Raw genomic sequence first — 22,701 nt, 5'->3', positions numbered from 1 at the left:
GGTATGCAGTGGCGTGTTCACTAAACAGGTATACAGTGGCGGGTCCACTGAACAGAACAGGTATACAGTGGCGGGTTCACAGAACAGGTATGCAGTGGCAGGATCACTGAACACAATAGGTATGCAGTGGCGTGTTCACTAAACAGGTATACAGTGGCGGGTCCACTGAACAGAACAGGTATACAGTGGCGGGTCCACTGAACAGAACAGGTATACAGTGGCGGGTCCACTGAACAGAACAGGTATACAGTGGCGGGTCCACTGAACAGAACAGGTATACAGTGGCGGGTTCACAGAACAGGTATGCAGTGGCAGGATCACTGAACACAATAGGTATGCAGTGGCGTGTTCACTAAACAGGTATACAGTGGCGGGTCCACTGAACAGAACAGGTATACAGTGGCGGGTCCACTGAACAGAACAGGTATACAGTGGCGGGTCCACTGAACAGAACAGGTATACAGTGGCGGGTTCACAGAACAGGTATACAGTGGCGGGTCCACTGAACAGAACAGGTATACAGTGGCGGGTTCACAGAACAGGTATGCAGTGGCAGGATCACTGAACACAATAGGTATGCAGTGGCGTGTTCACTAAACAGGTATACAGTGGCGGGTCCACTGAACAGAACAGGTATACAGTGGCGGGTCCACTGAACAGAACAGGTATACAGTGGCGGGTCCACTGAACAGAACAGGTATACAGTGGCGGGTTCACAGAACAGGTATACAGTGGCGGGTCCACTGAACAGAACAGGTATACAGTGGCGGGTTCACAGAACAGGTATGCAGTGGCAGGATCACTGAACACAATAGGTATGCAGTGGCGTGTTCACTAAACAGGTATACAGTGGCGGGTCCACTGAACAGAACAGGTATACAGTGGCGGGTTCACTGAACAGGTATACAGTGGCGGGTCCACTGAACAGAACAGGTATACAGTGGCGGGTTCACAGAACAGGTATGCAGTGGCAGGATCACTGAACACAATAGGTATGCAGTGGCGTGTTCACTAAACAGGTATACAGTGGCGGGTCCACTGAACAGAACAGGTATACAGTGGCGGGTTCACAGAACAGGTATGCAGTGGCAGGATCACTGAACACAATAGGTATGCAGTGGCGTGTTCACTAAACAGGTATACAGTGGCGGGTCCACTGAACAGAACAGGTATACAGTGGCGGGTCCACTGAACAGAACAGGTATACAGTGGCGGGTCCACTGAACAGAACAGGTATACAGTGGCGGGTCCACTGAACAGAACAGGTATACAGTGGCGGGTTCACAGAACAGGTATACAGTGGCGGGTCCACTGAACAGAACAGGTATACAGTGGCGGGTTCACAGAACAGGTATGCAGTGGCAGGATCACTGAACAGGTATGCAGTGGCAGGATCACTGAACAGGTATGGAGTGGCAGGATCACAGTACAGGTATGCAGTGGGCTGAGGGCTCACTGAACAGAACAGGTATGCAGTGGCAGGATCACTGAACAGGTATGCAGTGGCAGGATCACAGTACAGGTATGCAGTGGGCTGAGGGCTCACTGAACAGAACAGGTATGCAGCCAGGAAGAAGTTAAGCCTAACTAATCTTTCCCAATATGAGAGACTGCAGCAGCTCGCCCTACTCTCACTAATGCAGGCACACGAGTGGCCGTAATGGCCGCCGCTGCCTGCCTTATATAAGGGGGGGTGGGGCTCCAGGGGCTAGTGTAGCCTAATTGGCTACACTGGGCCTGCTGACTGTGATGTAGAGGGTCAAAGTTGACACTCAGTGCATTATGGGGCGAACCGAACTTCTTCCGCAAAAGGTTCGCGTGCGGTACCCGCACGCGAACCACCTACGTTCGCGCGAACCACGTTCGCCGGCGAACCGTTCGGCCCAACTCTATTTCTCATAGGTCAGTGAAAATAGTGGAAATATACGAGTCAGATTAGTTCGGCGCGCATCGCTGAGCGCCAGAGCTGGGTGCTGTCATAAGCCATCGTAGCAGCAATGCTATGCTGCGTGCCCTGCCTATCATTAATTTGAGGCTCTGGCAGCTGCCAAACACCGAATAGTATTTAACGCCACCTCCAAGTTTAGCGGCAGCAGGGAGAGCCGTCATTCGGCTCTCCCTGCGCCGAACTGACTGGCGCTGAGACGCCATGTACTCGAAATATACATTACAATATTTTTGCTCTTTGTTATTGAGGAGCATCAGCCCTTACATTTTAAGTGAGTTTTTTGTCTCATCTTCTATGGCAGGTTTTGAGTAAAAGCAGTGCTAGTGTGAGGATTGTGGTTATTGCCTGGAGGAGGAGATAAGAAACAGTGATAAATATTGGAAAGTAAATTTTACCACCTGCAGAGGCTGTTCACAGTAAGCCTCATACACACGTATGGGACCTGTCACCAGGCAGTAATCTGGACATGATTTCTTGGGTTACAGTGTGGGGCCAAGGCTGTACAGACAAGTCACTAGCCTCTAGGCTAGCAACAGGTTCTGTTGCTGTGGAGGTGGAAAGAAGTCCGATTGAGCGAGGGGGGTGAGTAAGAGTACAATGCTCTTGGGTAGCGGTCAGCTGTGGCGATACACCAGGCTGATTGCTGGTCGAGGCACAAAGGGAAGTGCCTTGGCTGAGAACAGTCTAGTGCACAGGTGTCAGACTTCAGTCCTCGAGGTCCATATCCATGCCAGTGTTTAGGATGGACAGAGAAATGGAGAAATGTGTTCAACTAGATGAACCACACCTTTCCTGATCAGTCCATATGAATTAATAAGAGCTGTGCCAAACGCGTGAGGCCTTCAACCCATGAGCATTCAACTGTATGTACAAGGCTTAATGGTGGTTAAGATATGGAATATCTTACTACAGGAGGTAGTTATGGCAAATTGTATACTTGCATTTAAAAAGCTTGGGTACTTTAATCCACTTGAAGGATTTCTGTAGCTATGACTCCTAGGGGTGAGAGAAAAATGGCTTAACCCAGTCAGGGAGGTGGTGTCTGCCGTCTTGCCTTTTCTTTCCTCTGGATTGAGGCGCTATAAAGCTCAGACTGTTGAATTTCATGGACTTTTTGTTTTTTAATTGGGTAACTATGCAATAAAAACATTAAAACTGTAATACATGGAGGTCTGTGTTAAAAAAAAAAAAAGATTCTTGCCTGCAGAGATGTAACATTTCAAAACACCCTATGATAATTCTCCCTGGCAAAAGGAGGTTGGGGCTTAATTACTGTACATACTCTGTAGCCTGTCCATTTCTATTGAGAGGGAAGAGAGAGGACAATAGGCTAATAATAGGGATTTGCCAAGTGCAATTGTTAACCCCACCATCAGTGGCGTTATCAGACAATCATAAATGATCATCTCGAACAAGAAGACCAATTGGATGTACAAAGCTTTAGCTCCCATACCAGGAGACCTTCACCCCACCAGGACTCAAGAGAACCTTGTTTGGAGGAATTAAATCCACAGATCCGATGGGAAAGCAGCTTAGCTTTGAACTTATGCAGTCCACTTCAAGGTCTGGTACTTTAGGAGATATCTCTGCAAATGTGTTTTTTTGTTTGAAAACAGCACGATATAAACCGGAATTCCTCTACAGTTCTGCTTGTTAATTTACACAATTACCATTATTGGTTTTGTCTTACTCATAATACGGGCTGTCTGAAAATCAATCCCTTAATGAGGCATGTCACATCTTTACTATGGGAATGAGGAAGTCAATAAGCTTTCAGGCATATGGAGACGGACACGTATATCAATATACACTGTTTGGCCCGAATGAATACATTGTTTTTATCCAAAAGCTGATATCTTTGACTTTGAGGCCGGGATGGGGAGAGGCCATTATCGGGTTACAGAACACACTTCTTCACAGCTTGCCTTTCACTAGTAGGTGTTGGACCGGTTCTCTGTAGACTGGAAATATTTTCTTACATGTATATTTAGCCCAGGTCTTTATTTCGTGAACACTGACATTAAATAGTAATAGGATACAAGATGGAAACTTGCCAGCTGGCTACGGAAGTGTTGGAGTTAGAAATCGCACTTCGCTTGGGTATGGGATAAAAGATAAAATCCAGTGTTATCCGCGCATAGGTTATACACACCCACGCTGCGTTATCAGCCACATATTTTGCCCTGTAACAGAAGGAGCTAGATCCTGTATATTTACATCAGTATAAAAAATGAAGGTTATTTATATGCTTTGGGAATATTTTGTATGCAGATGCGATTTCTTTCTGTGAAATAGATGAGCTGCGTATTTGTGAAAACCGACAAGATCTGAGCATTCATCCTCATATATAGAGCAGCTGAATCACATAAAGGGCTCTGTCAGCAGTAAATGCAAAGAGCTTAGCTATGGAAAAAGGTGTTTTGACATTGCATGATGGAACAACCTTTATTCTTTAGTCTATAAGCTTGAATTTAGGGACCTCTTCAAGGAAACGTTTTGAGTGTTATATAAAGGCACTCATAGAGTGTAAGTGGTTTCTACATCATTGTACGCTTATTATTTAAAGCAAATCTGAAGGGAAAATAAACTCAAGAGCGAATTAATTGTATGTGTAGTACAGAGAACAAACAGAACATTGGTAGCAAAGAAAAAAAGTCTCATGTTGTTTTCCAGTACAGGAAGAGTTAAAACACTTCCGTTGTTATCTATGTAAAAGAGCTTCTCTGAGCTGTTCAACCAACTTGGTCCAACTCGGTCCTGTTTTCTGAATAGCTTTAACAGCCAAGAAACAGTGATAGACAGCTTGTATAAGGTGTTACTGCAGGAAAGTTCAAAGGGTCATTAGCTCTGCTCTGTTTTATCATTTATTCATTTTATCAGAAGTTTGCATCAGTGTCTCTTTAAAGGAAATCAGAGACGAACAATAGTCCGTTGTATACATACCTGGGGCTTCCTCCAGCCCCCTCTGCATGGATCACTCCCACTCCGCCGTCTTCAGCCTTCTTCAGCTCCGGTATCGGGCCCCGTAACTTCGGCCAGTCTGAGCATGCGCAGTGCGCTCTCTCCATCTCTCTCCTGCGGAGAATAGTACTGCACCTGGGCAGTACTATATTCTCCACCGGAGAGACAGAGAGCGCACTGCACTTGTGTCGACTGGCCCTGACTGGCCGAAGTTACTGGACCCGGTACCGGCAATAGAGAAGGCTGATGACGGTGGGCTGGGAGTGATCCATGCGGATGGGGGTGGAGGGGGGCCCCAGGTATGTATACAACTGACTATTGTTCGTCTCTAATTTCCATTAAACAGACACTGAAGCAAAATTCAACTTGTGATAAAATGAATTGTGTATGTAGTACGGATAATTAATAGAACATTAATGGCAAAGAAAAGAGTCTCATTTTTATACATATACAGGTATGTATGAAACTTTGACTATTGTTCATCTCTGGTACACTTTAAATAGGATCTTCACTGAATATATGGTAATGAATACATTTGCTTATTTATTACAATATTATTTTATAAATGATTTAGTCGGTGTTTGCCCATTGTAAAATCTGGCGACAGCTTTACTGCTGGCAGGTGCATCACTGCGGAATATTTGTTTACTGCGTCTTTTGAAGTCAGCAGAAATATAACCTGGAAAAGCGAAACAGCCTCAGCTAAACATCACTGAGAGGCCGGGGCTATATACTAATGTGCAGCAAAATATAGATATAGGAAGTGTTTCTGATGGTGAAGCCGATCCTTCTAGCGGTGGGTACTCCGCTTTAGTTGAATGGTGTCAGTATTTTCTTATAACCGTCTACTTATTGTTTTCATTTGGATCCAGTGTCTGAATTCTCGGCTGATTTTGAGGAAAGCTACAAAGAGAAAGGCCTCTCTTTTATACAAACATCATTGTTCCAAAAGAGCGTCTGCTCCCTCTCCATGTCGATCAGCAGGGAAATCAAGGCCCTCTGCCAGATACATCATTGATTTGGGTGAAGATTTGGCAGAAAACGAAATTAACTTCTAAATGTGCTCTAATTAAAGTCATTACGTCTAAGATTCTATGAAAATGATCTAGCACCTGTTTAAACTCCTGCGGAGTCGTACCTATTTAAAAATCTGGTTTACTGGACACATTACATATCTTCTCAAATGCTACTGGCTCTTGTCTGCACACTTGTGTGGCCACCATTGACTTGATAATGTCTCTGTATCGTCTAAACATGTTTTCCCTATACTTCACAAAGGATGCTGCTTATTTACGACCAGCATAAAGGATCAGATTAGGTAATAAATCTGGAACGTCTGTATGAAATTCAGGTTTATAACCATGAGCTAGTGACTTTACCAACACCGAGGAAGCGTTGTTGAGACCCTGATAATGTACAGAGGGGTGTAATAGGACACCCTCAAAAATAATCCACAGGTTTAAAGCTATTTTGGTATTCCATTGATAACGTCTTTGCAGTGCATTTTCTTTTCATTTTAACGGACTGGAGATGCCACTTTTGATGACATCATCCTGTGCTACGGTTCTGCTTCCTCCTGAAGCTCCTTTGTGGGTTGGTAGAGGATGATGATGAATATGGTCAAGTGTTGTTAGAGTTAGTGGTTTTTGTAAGAGTTTTGGTGTGTAGGCAATGTTTTGTTAATTGGGATGAGCCTTGTCATAAAACTCTGAGATCTCCTGTACCCTAATTATTTAATTCTCCCCATTAAAGGGATACTGTAGGGGGGTCAGGGTAAAATGAGGTGAACTTACCCAGGGCTTCTAATGGTCCCCGCAGACATCCTGTTCCCGCGCAGCCACTCACCGATGCTCCGGCCCCGCCTCCGGTTCACTTCTGGAATTTCAGACTTTAAAGTCTGAAAACCACTGCGCCTGCGTTGCGTGTCCTCGATCCCGCTGATGTCATCAAGAGCGCACAGCGCAGGCCCAGTATGGTCTGTGTCTGCACAGTACACTCTTGGTGACATCAGCGGGAGCGAGGACACGGGCGTGCTGGCGCAGTGGTTTTCTGACTTTAAAGTCAGATATTCCAGAAGTGAACTGTGGGCGGGGCCGGAGCATCGCTGAGTGGCTGCGCCAACACAGGATGTCTGCGGGGGACCATTAGTTTACCCCGACCCCCCCCCCCCCCCCTACAGTATCCCTTTAAAGAGAACCAGAGGTGGGTTTGAAGAATGTTATCTGCATACAGAGGCTGGATCTGCCTATACAGCCCAGCCTCTGTTGCTATTCCAAACCCCCCTAAGGTCCCCCTGCACTCTGCAATCCCTCATAAATCACAGCCACGCTGCTGACAAACAGCTTGTCAGAACTGGCTGTGTTTATCTCTATAGTGTCAGTCTGCTGCTCTCCTTGCTTCCTGCAAAAATCCAGTCCCCGCCTGCATCCCTTATCTCCCTGCTGATTGGAGGGAAGGGATGGGGGCAGGGACTGGAGCTATGTAGGAGGCGGGGGAGCAGCCGAGACTGACACTACAGATGTAAACACAACCTCACAGCACGGCTGTGATTAATGGGGGATTGCAGAGTGCAGGAGGACCTTAGAGGGGTTTGGGATAGCAACAGAGGCTGGGCTGTATAGGCAGATCCAGCCTCTGTATGCAGATAATATTCTTTAAACACACCTCGGGTTCTCTTTAAAGAATTTTCTGGTACACATTTATTCAGAAGAGCCGTCTGGTATGTTACAGAAATGGTGCCTGTTACCCTGCTTTCACTCTCTCTTTTACTTATGGCATAAAGATGGTGGGAAAGAAAAAGTTCCTGATAGGAACTTTGTCACCTGTGCTTCTGTTAGAATGGACACAAAACACTGTAGCCCCATATCCACTTCACTTTTTCACCAGTTTTCTCCTAGGAGATCATTTTTCATTTTCTGTTGAATATAACTTTTCTGCACTTTGCAATTGAAAAAATACCAAAAGTAGGTGAAAAAAAGTTAATTTTCTTCCTTACTGGTGGCTTAAAGAGAACCCGAGGGGGGTTCTAAGAATCCTAATAGCAGACAGAGGCTGGCTGTGCATATAATCACCATCCTCTGTTGCTATATATCGTCCCCCAAGGCCCCCCTGCGCTCTGCCCCCATAAATCACAGCCGCGCTGTCGACACGCAGCGTGTCACCAGCCAACTGTTTACAATTGCCTATCAATCTCCGCCGCTTCCCCGCCTCCTCCATAGCTCCGGTCCCCGCCTGATTGCGCGGCTGTGATTTATGAGGGGCAGAGCGCAGGGGGGCCCTGGAGGGACGAGATATGGCAACAGAGGCTGGTGATTATATGCACAGCCAGCCTCTGTCTGCTATTAGGATTCTTAGAACCCACCTCAGGTTCTTTTTAACCACCACTGTTCCCTGCACAGGGACGTAGATACTCGTCTGCTGCCATAATCTGCCGCCGTGCACACTCTCGCAGGAGTTCTCCTTGCTGCCCATTAGTAGACAGATCAGTGAATGGGAACACAGTTCCCACCTATCTAAGTGCCTGTGATCAATGATCACCGGCATCAATGAGATTCCGGTGATCATTGACAAAAGTGAAAGTAAAACATACACGCATTACTTCCTCTGTGTACTGTTCAGTACGCAGAAGGAATAAACTGGGGAGGGGGAGGGCAAATAGTAAATTACACGCTAACTAATGTATTTATTACCAATACATAAACCCCCCATTAAAATTAACCTGTTCCCTCCCCACTTTCCCATAGTTACCAAAATAAAACATCTATATTAAAAAAAATACATAAAAAATACATAAATAGTTACTTTAGGGACTCAACTTTTTTAATATGTATGTAATGAGGGTATATTACTGTTGTTTTTGCAAGTAAGGGCTTGTAATTAGTGACAGGTGCAAAATTGAGAAAATACACCTTTGCCATACATTGTACTAGGGACATAATTTTAACACAGAAAAATCGGCGAATAAAATGTGTGGCTTTTATCCACAGTAGGATTTTTTTTTCATTATAAAACTTAAATGGCCGAAAAACTGAGAAATCATTAATTTTTTCTATTTTTTTTCCTTATTATTTCCATTATATTTATTTAGAATAAAATAATTCTCAGAAAAATGTACCCCCCCCCAAAGAAAGCCTAATTAGTGGTGAAAAAAACAAGATATAGATCATTGTGTTGTGATGAGTAGAGATAAAGTTATTGGCGAATTAAAGGGAGGAGCGCTGAAAGGTGCAAATTGCTCTGGTCCATAAGGGGAAAAACCCCTCAGTGGGGAAGTGGTAAAAGAGCATTTTTTTGATAAGGTGTGAAAATATTACTCAGGAGAAAACTCAGGAGAAAGAGTTAATTGCATATGGGCCTGTGTCCATAGAATATCATTGTAGTCAATTATTTGTTTTAAACACAGTGTCCGTATAAATGCACGCATAGTGTGAACAAGGCCCGTCTCAGTGGACCCTGGTAGATTTATAAATAAGGTATCCTAAAGATTTTTTTATGTTTCATAAAGCTGGGTAATAAATTGGATATTTCCAAACTCATTGACTAAGGGATGAATAGGATATCAAATGTGACCAGACCCTTAAATAAATGAGTTCACTTATCCAACTCCGTTTTATTTTAAACATTTTCCTTAGCTGAAATGGTGGCAGGGAAATATAGCCGAGTGTCTTTATATAATAGCGGTTGGCTTGCAGCCCTGTGTCTTTATGTGGTCACAAAACTCCTTAGTGCCTTTTTATATCTTACTAATGTACAGCAGGGGATACATTACAGTGTGAATAATTTAACAATAACTTTAATAGAGTGTGGCCACAGACAAAATCACGTGCCTTCTGGTCACATGTGACATTTTCTGATGGCTTCATTTCTCTTCAGTCCATTTATTCTGTAATTAAAGTCATTGAAGAAGTACTGCAGCCGCAAATATTGTATCCTAATGTACATATTTGGGGAAAATGCGTTCATAGAATAGCGTTGTTAGAATATTAAATAAACTTTAGAACAGTTCTAGTCTTGAAGGACTCGGATAAATGCCACCTGATATGGCATCTCGGCACAAGGTTGTAAAGCTATGGAGTAGCTGAATCATTTCAGGCACGTGGACTCCAGTGACGCCTGCCAGATCCTTTCAGAGTACAGAGGATTGGGCAGCGGATTCTGCTCCACTCGTTCCTGATTCAGTCAGGGCTCTGGAGGCTTAGCGGCTATCAGATCACCTCTGTGGTGTAAATCACCTGTGAGGATACTAATGCTTTACACACACTCGCAAATGTAGCTGTCAGAAGTTACCATCGGTGCAGATGATCGCTAAAGTAAACGTGCAGTGAAGAAAGAACAGCCATGGATCTCTTTGACAATTATCAACATTATCAACAAAAACATCATGATTTTTGGTGTTTGAAATCAACACAGTGACTTAAATTCACTAATACACATCCTGTAAAAATTCAGTAATTCAACTTTTTTTTTCAAAATTCACTAAGATTTTCACACATACAGTAATAGTTTGGTAATTCACTGAAAAACTGTATGACGGTCCACTAAAATTTTCACCTCATGCGGGATTTCATTTAGTATTTTACAGGATCATGTAGTATTTCATTCTGTATTTGATGGGTTATTGCAGTGCAGGGAAAATGGATGAAAGATATGACTCAGAAAGCAGTTTTTTTGCACAAAATGAACATACGATTAGTATCAGCTCAAAATCATTAGAATCTTATCTGTTTTTAATTGATACATAATAATTTTCGTAAAATTAGGGAAATATTTTATATATTTTGAATACATTTTATGTTTTTATTAACTTTTTTATTTTCCTGAATAGTTTAATAATTGTTTCCTTTGTTCTGCTCTGTTTCCTCCCTTCAATAACCTTCTGAATGGCTGTTTGTTAAGTTACTGACAGCTCCGGGTATTTAACCACACAAGTCGGTGATTTACCTCACTAGTCGGTAATTTCAGTTTTCCATGTGAAGAGAACTTGTTGGATACATTGGCATTGGGTCAGAGAGTTACTTTTTAGAGCGTTACGTTTGGGAGAGTACACTGCTCTATGGAACAGTTCCAAAACACATTGGCCCATATTCTATTAACTTTTCTCTTCTATATTTTCAAACCTCACCAATAACGTACCTTCAAAGTCCCCACCAAGCAAGAAATTACTCAAAATAAGTTTTGTACTGTATTACTTTTTTTTACCATTTTTTTTTTTATTGCAAAGTGTCGAAGAGTAATTTTTTTTTAGATAAGATGAAAAATGATCTCTGAGGGAAAAGTTAATTTGATAAAGGCATTTGTCTTTGAACATAAAAAAAACATTGTCTGTGACCCAAAAATGTAAAGTAAAACGCTGCAATGTATAGACAAAACCATGTATAAACATGACCCACAAACAAGGCCACCATATCTGGATCCAACCACGTTTAAGACTGGACTGAAGTGAAGTGGAAACCTGTGCTATGGTCCAACAAATCAAAATTTACATTTTTTGGGGGGAAATCATGGGCATGCTTCAGCACAGTAGTAAGCAGACCTCTCCCCCAACTTTTTAATCAGGGTCAAAATCAGCATATATTTTTCACGAAACAATAACATTTCTCCATTTCAACATTTGATTTGTTGTCTTTGTACTATTTGATAATAAATCTAAGGTTTAAATGATATGAAAATCACACTGTATCCCAACTTTTTTTTCTAATGAAAACTGTTATAGAATGTAATAATCTAAATATGAGAAGATCATCTTTATTTGAATATAAAATATTTTAGTTAAGATTTACATGTAATAACATCTTTCTTCTGTTTGTTTCTTAGTGGTATACTCAGATATTGCTTGTTCATATCAAAAACCCGCAATGTATCCATTCGCCTACAGGGTCCACACACATCAGCTGGGTGAGGTTTTTCGTTTTTTTTTTTTTTTTTTTTTTTTTTTTTACTGAAACATCATCAGTATTTTTTCAGCATCATGAATTCTAACTGCTCTTGTATCTATAGGTAAGGTTGTCAGTGGTTACAGAATCAGGAATGGTAAATGGACATTAATTGGAAGACAGAGTCCACAGTTGCCACAGGTATTGTATTATGTCAACCAATTCTTTTCTGCAACTAAGGCCACATACACACATCAGACCATAGTCTTTGGAAACTGAAAGATCACAGACCAATCTTACCACCCTTCATGTAGTATGAGAGCCATACTCTACACAGTCTTTTCTATGGAGCTGAACTCCACATCAGAAAAAAAACTTTGCATGATGCTGCACACACAGATGCTGTACAGACACAAAAGATCAGTATCTGCAAAAGATCTGTTCCTACCAAAAATCCATCCCTGCAAATTGCAATGATAGTCTATGAGATCTGCAGATCATCGTACACACATGATTTAACTGACATTCATCTGCAGATCAAGCAATCATCCACAGATCTGAAAATCCATCCTGGTGGATCTGATCTGCAGATGAATGTCAGTTAAATCATGTGTGTACGATGATCTGCAGATCTCATAGACTATCATTGCAATTTGCAGGGATGGATTTTTGGTAGGAACAGATCTTTTGCAGATACTGATCTTTTGTGTCCGTACAGCATCTGTGTGTGCAGCATCTTGCAAAGCTTTCTGTCTGATGGGGAGTTCAGCTCCATAGAAAAGACTGTGTAGAGTATGGCTCTCATACTACATGAAGGGTGGTAAGATTGGTCTGTGATCTTTCAGTTTCCAAAGACTATAGTCTGATGTGTGTATGCACCCTAATTGTTTCACTTAGAATAAGCACAAGCTTATTAAAAACTCAATTTTTCTAGCATTTCAGAAGTCCCTGGGTCTATTACTGTCTTACTGGCTACAACTTTCTTTCATTTTGGAACTGTAGATTATTTGTTCTAATTTCTCTGGAATCTCGTTATGATGGACTTCGTGCAAGCTACGAACTCTTCCCCCGTTTTTGGGATTTTTGTTTCATCTTCTATTTGTTTAGTTTTTGTTGGTCACAAAAGTACTGGTTTTTTTTTCCTGTAACTGCTGTATATTATTATTCTGCTGACGCAATTTTCTCAAGGAAAAAATCATTGTTGGAAAAAAAAATCATCTGATCAGACATGTTAGAAAAATCTTTATAATCGATCTAATGGAATAATTGTACAAAACAGCGAGAGTGTATCTTTTCTTATCCTGTATATCCAAAAGCAATGAGTTGGCTTGTAGGGAAGTCTTGGTGTGGATTACTGAAGCATAGAGCTCAGCTGACTGTGCATGTGGGTATTTGTTTATGTTGTTTGTTTAGCTGGAAACATTTTCAGATGTACCGGTATACTATTATTATTTTAGGCATTTTATCCTGTGGAACATTCACTTGATGTCCGTCCTGGTGATATTCTGGCAGCCCGATGTGTGTTTACCGGTGAAGGAAGAACTTCCAATACATATATTGGGTATGTTTAAATTATGCTGCGTTCTAATATATTAATGTTCTGCAGGGACAATGTATTAAATGATGAAATGAAGACAGAATACTCGGGCTGTAATTTCTTACAGTCTCCTATAAGCCAATGAATGGTCATAGCAGTTTGAGATCTGTATTCAGATTCCTCTTACAAAAGGCATTTTCCCCTACGTTGTGTTATTTCCTGTGACTGTATTGTGGCCAAGGCAACACTAAGCAGAGAGCTCACAGATCTCTGTGCACAGCTTACACAGCGCACACATTTCTGGCTCAGTAAAATCGCTTATAATGCTCTCATTGCTGCTTAAGCTACAATTGTCAAAATATTTAAACTCAAGATAAAATGTTATCTAGTAAAATGTTTGTTTTGGTCATTTAATGGTGTATGGTGCTATACAGCATAACCATTTTATAGATTATTTAGTACTACATCAGAGCTAGATTTCTGAAAAGGCCTCAAAGGCCTGGGGTTTGGGCGACTGCAGATAGGTGTTGCTATATATGACAGTGAAGGCTGCAAATGGGAAGTAACACATGAAAAAGAGAGGCTGATGCCTAATAGAGCTGTACATGAAAGAGAGGCGCTGCAGTACATGGAGGTTACACAGGGGAGAGAAGCTGCACATGGAATGGGAGGGGCACTGCCGCCCATGGAAGGGTCGCCCCAACATACAGTACTTAGGGCAAGGGGTGGAAAAAGTGTACGATTTTGGTGTTACCCTGCACTTGTACCTGATTTTGTCAACAGGAGAAAATTGCAAGAGTATAGCCCCAGTCGTGGTGACTGATAATTAGGCTTCACTGTATCCCCCATTCATACCCCTTTTTTGTCATGACAAAACTTGCCAATTAAGGTCACAATTAACTGGATCAGTTTCCTGGCACATTCAATTACCTTGATTAAAACTATCAGTAATCTGTCACACATGCAAGCATCATCCATACATTTCTAAAGATCAGAGCTGGCAGGGACAGGAGCAGCATGAGACTGAAGGCTACATAGCTTTGTACTGCACTGAGCTGTATAAAGCTAGTGGGGCAGCGGTTCAATTGCTTTCTGCTCAAATTACTAATGAAACCTCATGAAGTGCTGGATAATGGTAAGCCAATTTCTACTCCCAAATCAGTATCTGACTGGGGAATAAACAAATGCTTGATGGATCAGGCTGCTATTAACTCATATATGGCTTTTATGCCCCAGTTCCAGTCATATACAGTTCATAGATATGTCTTTAACAATTCATGATTTTAAATTTAATTCCGAATTTAAAAAAAAGTTTGTGCGAAGCCCCCCAAAATGAATTAGGCTTGGTGCACCACTTCAGAGACTCTCAGAGATTGGTAGCCGCCTGCTTACACCCCCCCCCTTATAGGCATACAGCTTGTTATGGCTTCAAGTTGGTTTGGAGAGGGGAGAAAATAAAAAGAAGTTAAAGTGAATTTGAAGTGAGAGTGATATGGAGGCTGCCATATTTATGTCCTTTTAAGCAATACCAGTTACCTTGCCATCCGGCTGATCCTCTGCCTCTAATACATTTAGCCATAGACCCTGAACAAGCATGTAGCAGATCCAGTGTTTCTGACATTATTGTCAGAACTGACAAAATTAGCTACATGCTTGTTTCTGGTGTTATTCAGACACTACTGCAGCCAAATAGATCAGCAGGGCTTCCAGGCAACTGCTATTTTTTAAAGGGAACCAGAGATAAACGTTTCACACAAAATAAACATATCAGTCGATAGCTTGTAAAGAATAGATGCTCTACCTGATAATTTCGCCACTCCGGTGTGCCTTTTTGAGTGTTTTTATCCATTATTGCCCCCAGGAAAAATCCAATATGGCCGCTGGCTCATACCCAGCTTCCAGGTTATGAGCTGTTCTGGATGTGGTGTCTAGGCTCTATGAGACTATAGACAAGCAGGGAAGCTGCTGCAGTCTTTTATCTGCCCGTAGGAAGTGTCTCTGAGATCACACAGCAGCCACACTTGTCTGTTGTTTCAGAACGTCTGTCTCTGCAGGAGCAGCTCCTCCCAGTCATCAGAGCTCTGAGTATGCAAAGCAGGAATGCTGAGCCAGGAGGTGGCAGGCTTGGGCTTGAAAAGACTTCACAGAAGTCTGACTCGGCTATAATGATTCCAGGTCAAACCTAGACTGAATGCTCAGTCGGGGATTCTTATCACAGCTGATAACAGGCAGATTTAGCAGAGAAGGATGAAACTAAAAACAGGGTAGGTGTTTACTGTACTGTCCATTGATAAATGTAATAAAATACGTGAGGGTGCTTCATCTCTGGTTCTCTTTAAAAGGAATTAAATATGGAAGCCTTCATATCACTTTGACCTTGAGTTCACTTTAAATAAATTAGGGGGGGGGGGGTTATTTGTCTTGTCTTGCAAAAACGGCAAAGTTTTTAAACAAAACTTTTTTTTTTTTTTTTTTACTTTTTTTTTACACATTGTTTTATTAATTGTGTCTGCAAATCTTGGGCTTTAGACCAGCAGGGGGTGCTCTGTACAAATATCATATTTTTGTTTGTGTGATATATACAGCTGTAACTTTCCTGAAAAAAAACCAAAAGTATTTTTTAGTACGGAGCATAATAAATAAAGCAAAACAGTAAAAATGCATCACAGATACATTCCCTTTCAACTGCTTGATATTGTCTATAGCAGAACTAAATTTAGCTGTTGGGGAAATTTAAGCACAATCTCTATTCCCAGCCCAGCTATCCAGCACTGAGGTATCCCTGAAAGGCAGCGATTATGCCACACTCACAAGGGAGGCTCTAAGTCATGAATTATTTGTGACTGACTGGCTGGTTACCACAGCAACAAGCACTGACAGAGCAGCCCCGCCCCGCCCTGTAGCCGTTCAGTCACTTCTCAGTACAAGAACCCTAATACAACCATTCATGCAAACAGGGCTCCAGCCATGGACTGACTTCAAACACAAGGCTGGAACAAGTTACCAGATCATGTTGAGAGGTATCAGGATAGGAATTAAATTAGCTCAGCCTGTAAGCCCTGATTTGTGTCCTTCCCTTGGGTTCCAGGCCTGTTAAGTCATTCCATACAATACAGCATGTTTTATAGATTTCTTTGAGCCGAGACAGCCATGAGAAAACATATGTTAAAAATTTGCCTATACATAGCAGATATGTATTATTTTGTGAAATGTTTACATTTCTGCTGCCGAGTGGAACAGAGAAAGTCATGCAATGGCATATGGGTCTTTCCTAATATAGCAGGCATGCATTAAATTACATCTGATCAGTCAGAATGTTCCAGCCAAAGCAAATATTCAGGTAATGGGCAGGGCTCGGGGGAGCAAACGGTTGCAGCTCCAAAGATGAAAGACCAGATTCCTCATAGATCTTATAAAATTAGCTGTTGTACAAAGACATGGCTTATATATACAGTACCCAGATGGAAATGGGAAACATAATGCACATAACAATCAGTGATGAAATATTACAGCTGTGATAATCAGGAAAAAATGAACATTTTTTTTATGTTCAGAGATTTTGTTCATTTACCAGATACAGTATTGTTCTTTCTGACGGCCTTTTGGGGATGGTTCTTGTGCTGAGTTTTCATATGCTGAATGGAACTAAATGACTGATGCTAAAGTGATTTCAGATCCATTAAGGAAACCGGTCGCCTCACGATAAGCAGAAATATACACAGCAGAGGAAAAATATTGGTGAAGGCTCTCTATTATTTTAACTACACCTGTCCTGCCCAGGGCCGGATTTGTACCTTCTACCGCCCAAGGCCCACTGTCACCAGCCTCCCCCCCCCCCCCCCACCACCACCACAACAGCATCTCAACTCCCCAATTTTTCACCAATTAAAAAGTCTTCAAGTGAACCTGGCACAAAAAAAAAAAATCTTACCTTAATAGATCCTTCCCATGCCCATTGTTACTGCACTGAGACCCTCTGAACATATTCAGAACCCACACAGCTGTCTGGGACCCTCTTTTTCCTTGTGCCTGCACTCCCATCTGAGTACAACCGTACTGGGTCTGCGTGAGCATGGTCCGCACATGCCCAGTAGCTTGAAGCCTTTCGTGCTTGTCTGTTTCCTCTGTGCAGAAGTGACTTTGTGCTAATGGGAATGTGAGGACCATACTCGTGCATGCCTAGTACAGTTACACTTGTACATAGGAGTGCAGCCACAAGAAAAAATAGGGTCATGGGCAGCAATGGGGGTTAAGAACGTTCATGACTTTGACACCCCAATATAGGTAGCTAGATCCTGTTTACCCTTTTAGTATAGGTAGACAGGTGCACCTCCCCCCTTAGTGTAGGTAGTCAGATGCTGACACCCCCCTTCCTTTCCCCCAGTACAGGTAGCCTGATGCTGTTCCCTGATGCCCCCAAATTAGTTTTGGTAGTCAGATGGTGCCCCCTCCCCCATGGTATAGGTAGCCTGATGATGTCCCGTCACCCCCATTAGTATAGGTAGTCAGATGCTTACCCCCTTGGCCCCTACCCCTTAGTATAGGTGATGCTGAGTCCCCCCCCCCCCTTTGTATAGGAAGTCAGATGCTTTATCCTCCCCCCCCCCCCCCCCAGTATAGGTAGTCAGATCGCTGGGCTGCTTGCCCTCCCTCAGTATAGGCAGCTAGTTGCTGTCCCGTGTCACCCACCACTTGCAGAGGAAGGAGCTGCCTGGCACGGATGTCCTCTTCTAGTTGACCCCCCGGCCCACCCCCCTTCCGAAGCAGAATCACTCACCTCTCACCAGGCTTCCAGCGCTGAGGCTTCCTCTGTCAGCTGCCGCCGTGCATTGCTCTCTCCTGCTGGCGACTCCCCTGCATGTGACTCTCGCCGGTAACATGCCAGCAAGTCACATGTGAGGGAGACGCCAGCAGGAGAAAGTGAAGCACGCCGGCGGCTGACAGAGCAGTGACAGAGGACTCATCGGCGCTGGAAGCCTTGTGAGAGCTGAGCGATTCTGCATTCGCTCTCCGGGGAAGGAAGGGGGGCGGATCGGTTTGTTGGCGGCGGCTGAGCTGATTGATCCAGCCGCTGCCCGCCTCAGGAAGCCGCTCGGCGCTGCCCAGGTCTCCAGAAGAGAGCCTGCATGCAGCCTACTACTGGCAGCTGCAGTAGTGAAGGGGCGGCTCAGGACTTCGCAGAGCGGTTCTCGGAGCTGGTGACAAGTGTAGTCAACTTGTCACCACTTGCCGCCCCACATTTGCTGGTAAATTCTGGCGCCCTAGGAACCAGCCTTGGGGGCCTTCTCACAAATCCGGCCCTGGTCCTGCCTGGCCTGTACAACGGAGGCTTTAATAAATGGAAGCGTGGCATTTAGCACTGATGTTACCTTTTGTATAGGGGAAGCACCTTTATGTATTGGTTTTTTGATGAACTGTATTGCCGTCAAAGTACTTTTCCCATCCATGCTTGAAGTAAGGTGGTCAGCCTGCCTGAAAGCTGAAGCAGGTTGTTACGCCACTCAGCGCCAAGCACCAAAGCTAGGTGCCCCATAGCAGTAATTCAATACTGTGTTATTTCGGGGCTCTGGCGGTTGCTGGACCCAGAATTATATCTCCCTCCGAGTTGTGACAACTTGGAGGGGGAATAGTGAAGCCGCCGGGGAGTTTAGCGGCAGCAGGGAGAGCCGTCATTCGGCTTGCCCTGCGTCCAACTCACTGGGGACAGGAATATGTATGCCTAAAGGTCCAAAGGCAATTTTTGTAATCAATTAGGTGATACTAGATATAGTGTGAGGGTCCTTACCCATTGAAATGAACTGGTATCACACACACATAGTGCCCAGTAAGGGTAAGGCTGCATTCTGCGGAGCTGTAACACACTTTTTACTGCACTGCTGTTTGTGGAAAACATCATATATGCTCCTGACTATCTTTTTACTGTGTGATCCATTCATGCTTCTGTGCCAGTGGTTCTTAACATTATTTTTGGGCGAGGACGCCCTGGATGGCTTTGAAATTTTTTTCAAGGCACCCCTCAGCAAAAACTACTGAAGTTACATTGTGACCTTTATTAGACAGCACCCCTCCCCCCCCCCCCTCCTTCCAGGTAGCTAGTAATGCTTATTAGGTAGCATCCCTCCTCCAAGTACAAGATGACAGAACCCCCCCCCCCCTCAAATAGTCAGCGACCCCTACGTTAGGCAGCACTACCCCTCCCCTTCCTAACTCCCCATCAGGCAGCACCCCCTCCAAATAATCAGTGCCCCCCCCTTTGGCCAGCTTACCCCTCTGCAGTGAGGCAGCATTCCCCCATTATTTAGCACCTCTCCCCCCCTCCCGAAGGACCATGACAAGGATAAAGAGTTAATCTGCACAGACATTTCTCCACATGGGGACTGCAGTTAGGACCCCCCCCCTTTAATTATGCTACATCACCTCAGCTCCCACTCCAGATTGTAAGTGACCCCCCATTAGCTGGACAAACATTTCCTTACCTATCCCGGCTAAGGCGCACTGGTCTGTCACTCCACCCCGATTCCTCTGATGTCCAACTTTAACCATGGCTGCCAGGGCTAACGGTTAACTGGCGTGTAATGCAGACGCATTGTATATCAATGTGCGGATGCATTACCTGATGACAATGCACAAAGGATGGGGATGCATGCCAAGGTACCCCTGGGATGTTATCAAGGTGCACTAGAGTGCAGCGGCACCCAGTTTGAGAACAACTGTTCTATGGGTATTCTGTTTTAGTTGCAATGCAAAATGTATGGTTCCTTTGGATTTGATACAACGTTCCCACAATATTTGAATGATGTAATCACCCCAGATTTATACATTTTCCGGCCCCTAGGTCAAGTATTTTGAGACTTCCTTTCCATGTGCAGCATTGGCCCTCCCATTCCATGCCTAGACCCCTCTTTCATGTGCATTGTCCATGTACTGCAGCCCCTTTCTTTCATGTACAGCTCTATTGGGCATCAGCCTCTCTTTTTCATGTGCTGCTTCATATTTGCAGCCTTCTCTTTCATGTATAGAACCCCCTATTTCACATCTGGGTGTCTTCTCTGGCTACCGCCGCTCAAGGCCCGGGCCTTTGTTGCCTTTCCAGAAATCCGGCCCTTACTGAGGAATACGGAATTTGCTTTTGAAAGATTAAGTGGGACCTGTGATGAGTACATTTACGTTCAGTGATCTCCCCAGGCTCTTTTAGCCAAATGCTCCACCTGGGTAATTTTGGTGAGCACCCGGCTGTCATCGGCTCACTACCTTTTCCTTCTCCTATTAGCAAGCAGAGAAGCGCTGGCCCTGCATTCTCCCGTTGCACCCCACCCGGCTACTGTTTCATACCACCCAGCAGGAGAACACTGCTTTCAGCATTAGTGCATGATAGTGACGCAGTGCTATTTTAGATTTGCAACACCGTGTTCAAAACTGATTGTGATGCATTTTCCTGACCAGTCCCAAAATCCCAAATGGTAAAGCACCTCAAGGAGCTGCTTTAAACATGTTAATATGACTGTAATTGCATCTTTTTCTAAAGTTATATATAATGAATAGAGATGGGCCGAACCTCCGATTTTAGGTTCGCGAACTTTCGCGTAACGTTCGGTTCGCGTTAAAGTTCGCGAACCGCAATAGACTTCAATGGGGATGCGAACTTTGAAAAAAAAAATAATTATGCTGGCCACAAAACTGATGGAAAAGATGTTTCAAGGGGTCTAACACCTGGAGGGGGGCATGGCGGAGTGGGATACATGCCAAAAGTCCCGGGGAAAAATCTGGATTTGACGCAAAGCAGCGTTTTAAGGGCAGAAATCACATTGAATGCTAAATGACAGGCCTAAAGTGCTTTAAAACATCTTGCATGTGTATACATCAATCAGGTAGTGTAATAAAGGTACTGCTTCACACTGACACACCAAACTCGCCGTGTAACGCACCGCAAACAGCTGTTTGTGTAGTGATGGCCGTGCTGGACTGGTGCGCACCATGGCGAGAGTGCAGGTTTTGGTGGCTTTACAGCCCATATGGTCGCCTGGCTGATGTAGCTGAATGACAGAACAGTGACTGTCCAGCTGATCAAATTTGGTCTGACCACAATGAAGCAACGACCTTATTATCTTTTGTGTGCCCCCCGAGACACTCATCTAGGCGCCGGTCATTGCTTCATTGTGATACGCAAGCCCCTTCACCACGGCAAGGTAATGATCACGAAGGGGAATGGGCGCATGTACATGCCTTTTCTTTTGTTGTTGCAGCTGCCCGCAGTGCAGCCAGAAAAATTAGGCAGTCATGTACACGCACCAGAAAAATTATTACAGCGGCCGCTACTAGCAGCGGCCTAAAAAATTCAGCAATCCGCCTGGAGTCCCGGACCCTGTTGGTGGTGGCGGAGAAGGTAGTCAAGCGGCCTGCAGGCAGACATGCTGTGTGGAGGGACTGGGAGCGACTTAGTCTTCTTGGGGCAGGCCAGGCAGCCAGTCACACGGCGTGCAGGCAGAGATGCTGTGTGTGCGGGGACTGACTTAGTCTTGGGGCGGGCAGCAGCCCTCCGGGATCCATGCCTCATTCATTTTGATAAAGGTGAGGTACTTAACACTTTTGTGACTTAGGCGACTTCTCTTCTCAGTGACAATGCCTCCAGCTGCGCTGAAGGTCCTTTCTGACAGGACGCTTGCGGCAGGGCAGGAGAGAAGTTGGATGGCAAATTGGGACAGCTCTGGCCACAGGTCAAGCCTGCGCACCCAGTAGTTCAAGGGTTCCTCATCGCTGTTCACAGCAGTGTCTACATCCACACTTAAGGCCAGGTAGTCGGCTACCTGCCGTTCCAGGCGTTGGTGGAGGGTGGATCCGGAAGGGCTACGGCGAGGCGTTGGACTAAAGAACGTCCGCATGTCCGACATCACCATGAGATCGCTGGAGCGTCCTGTCTTTGACTGCGTGGACATGGGAGGAGGATTAGTGGCAGTGGTACCTTGCTGGCGTTGTGCTGTCACATCACCCTTAAAGGCATTGTAAAGCATAGTTGACAGCTGGTTCTGCATGTGCTGCATCCTTTCCACCTTCCGGTGAGTTGGTAACAGGTCCGCCACTTTGTGCCTGTACCGAGGGTCTAGTAGTGTGGCCACCCAGTACAGCTCATTCCCCTTGAGGTTTTTTATACGGGGGTCCCTCAACAGGCAGGACAGCATAAAAGACGACATCTGCACAAAGTCGGATCCAGTACCCTCCATCTCCTCTTGCTCTTCCTCAGTGACGTCACGTAAGTCAACCTCCTCCCCCCAGCCGCGAACAATACCACGGGAAGGTTGAGCAGCACAAGCCCCCTGCGACGCCTGCTGCGGGTGTTCTCCTGTCGCCGTCCCCTCCTCCTCCTCCTCCTCCTCCTCCCCCAAAGA

General features: G+C 44.4%; 1 protein-coding gene across 8 annotated transcripts in view; it reads left to right on the top strand.

The window, feature by feature from the left end:
• The window catches only part of PAM (peptidylglycine alpha-amidating monooxygenase), a 265,286-nt gene that overhangs the window by 149,643 nt on the left and 92,942 nt on the right, over positions 1–22,701 (top strand). For all 8 annotated transcript variants that reach the window (XM_068247473.1, XM_068247472.1, XM_068247471.1 and 5 more), the window contains exons 10-12: positions 11,723–11,803; positions 11,906–11,982; positions 13,239–13,342. In XM_068247473.1, coding sequence (XP_068103574.1) covers positions 11,723–11,803; positions 11,906–11,982; positions 13,239–13,342 — 262 coding nt within the window. The remainder of the gene's footprint in view (positions 1–11,722; positions 11,804–11,905; positions 11,983–13,238; positions 13,343–22,701) is intronic.

Source organism: Hyperolius riggenbachi, chromosome 1, assembly GCF_040937935.1.
Source record: "Hyperolius riggenbachi isolate aHypRig1 chromosome 1, aHypRig1.pri, whole genome shotgun sequence".
In the NCBI taxonomy this organism is placed as follows: Eukaryota; Metazoa; Chordata; class Amphibia; order Anura; family Hyperoliidae; genus Hyperolius; species Hyperolius riggenbachi.
This window is presented reverse-complemented; position numbering and strand designations above follow the sequence as displayed.